At 38.6% G+C, this 9,838-nt stretch overlaps 1 protein-coding gene across 3 annotated transcripts; it reads right to left on the bottom strand.

The window, feature by feature from the left end:
• Positions 1–1,118: 1,118 nt before the first annotated feature.
• Positions 1,119–8,059, bottom strand: STMN1 (stathmin 1). Of its 3 annotated transcripts, none has more exons than XM_039357260.1 (5): positions 7,967–8,059; positions 5,647–5,711; positions 4,834–5,006; positions 4,224–4,415; positions 1,119–2,690 (listed from the first exon to the last, which is right to left on the bottom strand). In XM_039357260.1, the coding sequence occupies exons 2-5, from the start codon at positions 5,657–5,659 to the stop codon at positions 2,619–2,621; spliced, it is 450 nt and encodes a 149-aa protein (XP_039213194.1). In that variant the 5' UTR covers positions 5,660–5,711; positions 7,967–8,059; the 3' UTR covers positions 1,119–2,618. The 3 variants fall into 3 exon arrangements, with proteins under 3 accessions (XP_039213194.1, XP_039213195.1, XP_039213196.1); XM_039357261.1 differs by having other exon boundaries at positions 7,935–8,011; XM_039357262.1 differs by lacking the exon at positions 7,967–8,059 and adding an exon at positions 6,621–6,644.
• Between the last annotated feature and the right edge of the window lie 1,779 nt (positions 8,060–9,838).

The raw sequence follows: 9,838 nt of genomic DNA, 5'->3' as shown, positions 1-9,838 counted from the left end.
GGAAACCCCTTTCACAACTCTTGAATTTGAAAACCAAGATTTTTTACTTGAAGCGATATTGGTGCTTGTTATCATGATAGAATGTATTATTTCCAAGTAATATATCTTCATGCAGCAGACATGCAGAAGGCAAAATATAAAGCCATTGTTTTAAAAATGCTAGACTATTTAAAAGGCTATTTATTTATATGCTTTCTGAAATGTTCAGTATTCTGAGAATGAGAATGGCTTTGCATTCAACCCAAAATGTGTTAAATATTAGTTCACATATTTTGCATTGCAGAATGCAACAGCAATGATTCGAACTCTAACTTCTGCATTTGTTTGCTTGAAATTTCAGTCCACCAGAAAGATGCAAATATGGGGGGGGGGGAGGTTTTCAGTTGTTAAGCACAATATGTTTCAAATTAAGTTACAGGTAAGTTTTGGAGACATGTTTTCCAGTAACAGTATATTAAAGCTTGGAAAAGACAAAGGTGCTCTCGAAAGATTTTTCAAGGGCTCCCTTACAGTGGTTAATATATTTATGTAACATTTTATCTATTTTTCAATTAAATGTTGTATGCTATCCAGGTTCACTTTTATGTGAGATGGACAGCTGCACAAAAATAATAAAATGGATTTGGACCCATGGTGAAACATGCCTTTTGTTATCTTTGCAAAAATGCACATATGGTTTGCAATTGCCCTTTTCCGACATTTTTAACTTCTTAGTCAGCCTAGCAGCCTAAAATTATCTTGACAATTTCCCATTCAAGTATTGAGAAGGTCCAATTTCAATATGCTTTTTAACCTAGTCAAGGGTCAGGCAAATGTTCCTATATGCCGAGATTCACACTTACCTGAAGAGTAAAAGTCACACTGTAATCAACTGAGTCATTACCAAATAGACATACATACAATTTAAACATCACAGCATTTCATTTTTAAATTCTTGGTCTTTAGTGCTATATTTATTTTATGTTGTTTTAACAAAATTTACCTGACAGCTAGCTATACTACTCCAAAAACATGTATTTTTGATAGCATTTTCTGAATCCAACACTTTCAAAAAATTTCCAAACAGCTTTTACAGTGGCAAAACATTCGCTATCTAAAGATAGAGAAAAATGCACCAATTTGATTGAGTCTATTTATTAATAACTGACTAAGTCTAAGATACAGAGATATGGTAATTATAAATTTTATTTTGATGAAATGAGCAAGGAGATCAAGCACATATATCTGAACACAGGCATGCACGGAAGCAGTTTCACGTTTAAACTATTAAAAATTACAGCATGAACCACTTGGCACCAATCATATATTTTAATTAAAACATCCAAAGGCCTGGGGATGGAATATCAGATAAACGTTTCTCATATCAAGGTAAGATGGCTACAAACACAATTTTAGTTAACCCAATCAATTCTCTTTACTGCAGCTAATGAAGAACTACTTTTAAAAGGTTAAAATTGTTGAGAAACAATTTTAACTGCAGTTAACCATTTGCCATACTGGGTTCCTGAAGCTTAAATGTATGCTTTTATTTCCAACATAATCCAGTATACAACATATCATTCTTGACTATATAGTTACCAATACTATTGCCACATGAGGGCGCTTTTAATTCCCATATCCATTCTACAACAATGATACAAGTTAAAACAGATACTATGCCAGGCTTTTGTCATCATCCCAAGATATAAACATTTTTGATAGCATATATTCAGTTAAGGAGCAAAGCTTAGCCTTACTTTAAAAGTATCTCTAGGATCAAATTGTAAAAGCAGATCAAAATGTTTTGATCTAAGCTTTGAACCTACAAGCGCAATGATTTTTACTGTTTTTACAAGGTAAGAGTTTCCTTTTAATGTGCTGTTTAAGGAAATTTGTTTTTATTTGTAAACTTAATTTTGAAGTTATCCTAAATTTTAAGAAAGATTTCATCCCTTCAAATTCATCTTATGTTAACAAGGAATTATTTGTTGAAAGTACTAGAATAGTTAAAAAGGGAGGTGGTTCTGGGTTGTCTCAATAAATAGCAGCTGACAAGTGCTAAGGTAGAAGACAAAGCTCTTATTGTAAACATAGAACAATAGGCAACTGCACAGAAAACAGTACTGCGGAATATTATGCCACTGTATTTAGGAATAATTTGTAGATATTTTAATATTGCATTCCAATATTCTAGCTATAAATATGCTTGAACTTCTTATGTAGTAATGCTAGCTTCAAAAACAATCACCTGTGATAACAGCATTGTGCAGCTTTATTAAATCACTTGGTTACAGTAATAGCTTAAGATTGACAAATTCTGAAGTGTAACAGATTCAGCATGAACATTACACTACATATTCAGTTCACAAAAATGTCAGAGCTGAACACAGCACTAGCCATCAATCCAGGAACAAATGCACTGGAATAGAAGAAATGCAACAAGATAGCTACACTGGAAAGACAACAGTTTAGAAAAAGAGTGAACATGAAAGGGCTCCCCTCTAATTCCCCAAATCAAGTGTACAGTCAGATCTAACTATACAGCTCTACATCAGTTTCTAGAAACTTAACAAAAAACACTGGCCAATACAGTCTTTGGATATTTAGACAAAGGGGAGAAGTTAGTTTCCAGAATGAAGTCAGTCGCTTTCATTCTCACCAGGTTCTTTGCCTCCTTCTTTGTTCTTTCGTACTTCTTCAATATGCTTATCCTAGTAAAACAAAATTAAGAAAATGAGAAAACAATAAGTTCTTCAGAAATTTTAATTCTACCCAAATTGGGGAGTTTAATTCAAAATACTTTTCCTTAAACTAACGCTGTCCAAATAAACTGGATTACAGCTATCCTGTGGCTATCCTGTGGGGACTTCAGTGAGCAATTTCCTGATGGAAGGTGGAATGTACCAGATTGGTAACATTGGTATCAATAGGGCTTAAATAATCTACCTATAAAATCTATACAGATTGTATTCCATTTTTTCAGATTGTAGTAGTGATGTGCTCAATAATATAGTTTTCATCCAAGCTGGCTATCTTTAAGATACATGTATTAAGTTACATATATAATCTTTTAATCCTGTGTTTTAATAGTTAGCTGCAGAGGACTATAATTCTCATTTGTAAATTATCCTATGTTTAAGGAAAACTACCTTAAGATATGCTTTTGATGGAGTAGTTTTTATTGTTAAAATCTGTCAAAGCAGTTTAAAGCACAAAATCAAGCATTACTGTATAGTTTTACAGCATTTCTACAGTTTCAAAAGTGTTTTTTTTTTTTTAAACTGAGCAAAGACTGGGTTTGATCCTACTACTCTATAAACATTAGATATTTGGACAGAGTCATGTCTAGATGAGCCTACTGTATTTGAATCTTCCTACTCTCAATTCACGATGTCTATTGGTGTTGTATGTGGCTCTCGTTTAACCCACTTTTAAAAACAAGATTTTTTAAAAAAAGGTTTGTTATCAAATTTTATCGTTAGTTAACTATCATCCTTGCCTTTTCTGGAATCCATACTACCCTCCCCTTCCAAATACAAACTATTTTTTAAAAATCTCAAACCTAAATTCTGGAAGCTACCCACAGTTGGTTGTAATATATAAGTGTTTTAAATAAATAAAATTAAATAAAAATAAAGCAAATAAAGATCACTTCCTATCACTGCTTTAATTTCAGATGGAAGATATGTAAATTGTCTTGGGTCTTTGGGAAAAGAGGTGAAGTTATTACTAATTTTCCTTTTACAAAATAGCTACACAAAATCTAATTTAACCAAAAGTTAATATTCTGTTGCTATACCAAGTTGTCTAACAAACCTGTCTCAGTTATGCTTTTCTATTTTTCTGAAAAGATGGTAATTATTTAACATGAGACCTATTGTATTAGATATTGCACTACTTTGCTGTGATTAAAAAAAACTCACATGGCAGCCAATTTATGGTCATGCCCAATGATTTCCCAAGTTCTAGTCCAAATAGAAATAAGGCCTAGTGAACTAGTATCATTTTTCTTGTAAAATGCAGTGCCTTTCTTTGTAGCCTTCAAATTGAACAGCCACTTCTTAACCAGATTATTAGTTTTTATTATTACTAGAATATATGTATGATTTCTGGATTTAGCTATTGCATGTTTTAAAAAACAAAACTCTTAGGTTAAATCTGAAGAACTATTGTCAGTTATTCTTTGTATAACTGGCAATCTAAGTTTATAGTTTTTTGAATGAAGAAAATTGAACAGCACTTACTTTCTCTCTCAAGCGTTCCAGTTTAGCAGCGATTTGTGCTTCTCTGTTCTCTTTGATAGCTTCCATTTTGTGAGTCAACTTTTCCTCTGCCATTTTACTAAAGTTGTTATTTTCTTCAATTGCCTTCTGCAGCACCTCTTTTTCATGCTCTCGCTTTTCAGCTAGTTGCTTCAAAACCTCAGCTTCATGGGACTAGGATATAAATCCATTTTGTATTTAGCTGAGAGTAATCTATATACAATTACAGTTCTTATCCAGGTTAATATTATCCTCATATCATTAATATGATCCGGTAAATAGTTTGACAGATTAATTTAAATCAAGCAGTCCCACCCTACGCAATCATTAATTTTATCAAATTTCTGAAATTCTTAAAAATCTTAGGAGCCATGTTCAAAATACTTAGTTTTGTTAGAATTACTTGCACCACAATTGCAACTATTAATTCCCATTCAATTAAATAGGAAGTACTGAAACAGTTACAGCATGATGCATTTCTTAATTGCAGTTTGCAATACTTCTTTATGGTCAACTATTAGTTGCTAACAGTTTAAACAATCCACTTTTCATTGGCACATAGGCATATGAAAATAGAATAGTATATATTTACCTTGCGTCTTTCTTCTGCAGCTTCTAATTTCCTCTGAATTTCTTCCAATGAGAGATCTTTTTTCTTTGGAGGAGAGAGAGGAAATTCTGGAACAGCTTCTTTTGGAGGAGGACCAAGTATCAATTCAAATGCCTGGCCTGAAGCACGTTTTTCTAGTTCTTTTACCTGCATGTCTAGATGAGATATTGTTTAGTTAATATTCTGAGCCATATTCTGAGTCTTGTCAGACTTTAAAACCTGTTATATTGGCTGATTGTGGCTACCCCATCTGCCCAGGGCTTTCACTTTATGGAATCAATAAAATCCACGTATTTGTCAAAGAAAAAATTGCTAGATTCCTTACAGAAACAAAAAGAATTAAAGCTTCCTTTTTAATATTATCTGATAGGTATGTACTAGATGTTTATATCTGAGTATTGTATACCTAACACTATAGTCAACTGCAGCATATTCAGGAAAAATAGTCCTACATAAATTTAAAGCAGAACACTGGAACACATTTAAGGATTACATTAACAATTTCAGTCTAATCAATTACAATTGCTTTAGAACTACTATTACTTTTAACGTCAGTTGCTAAATTAACTTCCAGAGGATTAAAAATAACTTTAAATTAGGTATTACTTATGATTTTTAATTTATGTATTTATACATATCTTCATTATTTGCAAATACAATTTTTCTTTAGAAATAGCTGTAATCTAAGAATGACTCATAATGCCCAATAAAAATATAACTTTTTTTCTAAATGCTGAGAAAGCATTTCTCTTATTCAATTAAGATGCATTATAATACAGCAAAGCTAATACTTACCAGAAGAAGCCATGGCTAAACAGAATGACTCCAAAAGGTATTACAGCTACTCCAGTAAATGACCCCTAAGAAAACAGACACATCCTTAAATAAATTGAAATAAGCAGTACTATTAACATTAAATCTCAGTATTTAACAATTTAAAATAGTTCTAAATGATAAGCATTATTGATAACAGTTATATCTTCTATCAGCGTCTAGTGCTTGCTTTACAAATTTAGAAGATAAGTGTGAAATAATGCATCTAAAAATGTCAAGCAGTATGGAATGTAGTAATCAAACTAGAATTGTCAGCCTTAGGTCATATCTGCTATGTCCTACTTTTCACCTTAAGACCCATTCAAAATCCAATGTAACACATCTATGTGGAATGAACAAAGACAGGGTACCACGTGGTTCTTCTTCCTGAGACACTATCATCACCATATTCTCACCAATGACAGTATGGTTATTTTATTGTTTAACATAAAGCACAGCATTTATGTTAAAGCTAAACAATTAGCTAAGATGATATCTATCTCCTCACTAAATTCACATGCAAAGATTAAAGTTAAATATAGTCAGCTTTTTTTAAAAAAAGTTTTATTTTTGTCTTAAATTAGAAGCAATTTCTCTATAGCAATAACAAAGAATCCAGCACTGTACTATTCACAACTAGACAATAAAATATCCACACACAGTTGCTTTTAAAGGCAGACATACTAGCTTTCTCTTTAAATATACCTAGATTGAGCATACCCCTGGAGTGCTTGTTGCTTGGGCACCCAGACATCTGATACTGGCCTCATTTTATTTAACAGCTCACCTAAAGATAAGGTATAGTATTCAAGAAAATGCATTTCTAATGAACACTTATCAACTAAGAGCTGTCTATATTTTCTAGGGCAATGATCAAGGATGATAAAACCTTTTGCATATCAAATTAGAACTCCTGAAGATCTCCGTCAAGAAAATGCATATTTCTAATGACCTACCAGCCAGAGATAAGTAATGCCATTGTTCCTGCTTTTTGAAAAAGCTCAAAGCCTCAGTAGGACAATGTTTGTTCTACATTAGCATCAATAAAGCAACCACATTGCTCTTGGCTCTCGCTAACGCACATCCACACAAAGGACTTGAGATAAAGCAGGAACTCAGCAAAAAAACATGAAATAAAAGGACCCCTATGGTTTAAGGCTCCTAAGGGTGCGATGATCCAGTAAGGGGAAAAAACAGCACTGTGGGGGACTATTCGTTTTTGCAGAAAAAAAAATAAATAAATCAAAACCACGAAGCTGCCCGTTAAAACCAGATAAACAACGCCCAAGACTGAAGAGGAAGGGTGGAGAAAAGCACCCCACCGTTGCCCCTCAGTGGGGCGGGGCCATCGACAGCCAGCCATCACCATACTAAAGAGAACAGATTAAAAAAAAGGGAGGGGGGAATGGGAGGAGAAAGGAGGCCCCGCCCTCCCCACGCGCCGCTCTCGAACGCACCGAATTCAAACCGCCTGGAAAAAAAAAAAAAGAGCAAAGAGCGCGCGCGCGCGCCAATCCCCTTTGGCGGCGAGGGGGTTTGCAACGGTAACATCCGGGCACTCGCCGCTCGGGCTCTCTCTCTCTCTCTCCCCGCTCCCCTGGGGAGCCCCCCCCTTTTCGACCCGCCAGAAGAGGTTCGAGCGGGACGCGCTCTTTGATTTTGGATCTTTCTGGATCCTCAGCCTGCGGGGAGGGGGTGTGAAAGACTCTTTTCAGTTCCCGCACCCCTCCCATCCACCTCTTTTTCCCTCGCGGAAATTTCAGGCATTTCCCCCTCCCCCGCCTGACCGTGAAGGCGCGCGCCAGGTGGGTGTTGTCTCTGGCGCCCCCTCCCTTCCAACCCAGTCAGCGCGCGCGGCAAGGCGGCGGCGCCCGCGCCCCCCCTCCTTCCCGCCGCCGCCGCCCCTTCCCCTCGAACAATGGATCAAAGGGCTCCACTTCTGTCAAACCGAGGAGGGGCCGGGAGAAAGAGCCAGCCGGCAGAGCTAGCGGCGCCGGGGCAGCCACCTGTTCCGGACGGAGCTGGAGGCAGAAGAGGCGAAGGAGCCGTAGCCGAGCGTCCAAGTCTCGCAGCGGCCCTTGGTCGACCTCGCGTCCCGTTTTTCTCTCCCGTAACCCCGGGTCTCCGCGAAAGACAAGACGCCGCCGAGGTAGACGGAGCCCGCCCAAGACAAAGCGGCTTTGTGGGGAGACCTCGCCCGAGCCTCCCCCCCCCCATCGCTCCTCGCAAAGGCAGGCTCTCCCCGCCAGGACCACCCCGCCCGGCCCTACCTCGCTTCCAACCCAGCCTTGCCTCGACCCACCTGGTCTCGTCACCACACACGGACTCCGCGCCTAACTGCCCTGCCCGCTCTACAAAAGCGCCAAACAAAGGCACGTGACCCGCCCCCGACACGCCCTCTATTGGTTGAGGCGGACGGCACGTGCCGCGCGGCGGGAGGGCGGTAGGAGAAGGGAGGGGGGCGTCCACTACCCCGTCTCCTTTTTTTTTTTAAATCTAGGTTTGATGGGAAATGTAGTCCCGCGTCCCGTCGTTGGTACTGTAAAGCTCCCCGGGCTTAACCTTTCTTAATCAAAGGTCTGGTTGTTGTCGGAACACCCTGCACTCGATGAAGAATCAATCAGGGTGAATGCTCAGACAGCTTTACGCGTGGGGCCATTGCCATTATTACGTTGGGATGGGTGTGGCCTAGCGGGTTACGGATCTCGGCCTTTGAGAAGGCGATTCAGCGAGGGCACAGCGGGCCCGAGGGCTTTTGGGTGCAGCCCAGCCTCGCCGGTTCTCCCTGCCTTCTGCGGGGCAGCTGGCGAGAATGCCTCTGTGTTCCGCCTCTCTGTTTCTACCTGGGTCTCGTTGGGCAAAAGCTGGTGCTGACCTCGATCAGACTCGTGCATACTTCACAGTAATGAATTGGTAGTCTAAAAAGCTAATACAATCCTGGGTTGTATAAACAGGCATAGAATCAAGATTACGCGAAGTATTAGTGCCGCTTTATAAAACCCTAGTGAGACCACACCTGGAATACAGCAACCAATTTTGGTCACCATACTCCAAAAAAGATGTTGAGAGTTTGGAAAAAGTTCAGAGAAGAGCAACTAAGATGATCCAAGGCTAAAACATACGAAGTATGGCTGCAGGACGTTGGTTTGGCTAGTTTAAAGAAAAGAAGAAATAGGGGTGACGTGTATTTGAGAGGCTGCCACAAAGAAGAGGGGGTCAAATTATTCACCAAAGCACCAGAGGGCAGGACAAGAAACAATGCTTTGGAAACTGATCAAAGAAAAGCAACCTGGAATTAAGGAGAAACTTCCTGACAGTGAGGACAATCAACCAGTGGAACAGCTTGCTTTCAGAAATTGTGGGTGCTCCATCACTGGAGGTTTATAAGAAGACACTGGATACTTATCTGAGATAGTATAGGTTCTCCTGCTTGAGGGGGGGGGGCTGGACTAGAAGACCTCCAAAGTCCCTTCCAGCTCCTATCCTATCCTGAACTGGAGGCTCACCTCCTCCCAGTTTTGGCACTTCCATATAGGACTTAACGAGCAGGTTTCTTGGGAAATGGGGACCACACCCTCCAGAACCTACTGGCAGAGAAATATTGGCTTATTTGTTCAATTTCAGCCTTTCACAATCAGTCTGCACTCTATTGGTTTCAGCCAGTAATACAGGTAGGCTTCAACTTACGGCATTCATTTAGTGACCATTCAAAGTTATAATAGTAATGAAAAAAGGGACTTACAATTGTTTTTCATACAACAGTTGCAGCAATGTTAACGGTCATGTGATCAAAATTCAGGCATTTGGCAACTGACTCAAATTTCTGACCGTTGCAGTGTCCCGGGGTCATGTGATCACCTTTTGCAAACTTCTGACAAGCAAAGTCAATGGGGAAGCCGGATTCACTTAACAATATGCTACTAACTTAATAAGGGTCGTGATTTACTTAACAACTGTGGCAAGAAAAGTAAAGTGGGACAAAACTTAAAAAATTATTCACTTAGCAACAAAAAATTTGGGCTCAGTTGTGGTTGTAAGTTGAGGACTACCTGTGTATAGTAAACCATCATCCACAATATAATGATGGCTTTTCAGAGTGAGGTAGGTAGTATATAAATTTAATAATAAAATGAAAATGGAGTTCAAAAGACATACTCAGAAGATAAGTTCCTGC

This window comes from Crotalus tigris, unplaced genomic scaffold (genome assembly GCF_016545835.1).
Source record: "Crotalus tigris isolate CLP2741 ecotype Arizona unplaced genomic scaffold, ASM1654583v1 scf7180000018884.865410, whole genome shotgun sequence".
In the NCBI taxonomy this organism is placed as follows: Eukaryota; Metazoa; Chordata; class Lepidosauria; order Squamata; family Viperidae; genus Crotalus; species Crotalus tigris.
The sequence above is the reverse complement of the archived record's forward strand: the minus strand, read 5'-3'. Positions and strand labels throughout refer to the sequence as shown.

Excerpts from the sequence above, each read along its gene's own strand:
- STMN1 (XM_039357260.1), bottom strand. Across the intron at positions 4,416-4,833 it reads CTGCAGAAGAAAGACGCAAG|TCCCATGAAGCTGAGGTTTT; the intron begins GTAAATATATAC and ends TTTATATCCTAG. Across the intron at positions 2,691-4,223 it reads TGGAACGCTTGAGAGAGAAA|GATAAGCATATTGAAGAAGT; the intron begins GTAAGTGCTGTT and ends TTGTTTTACTAG.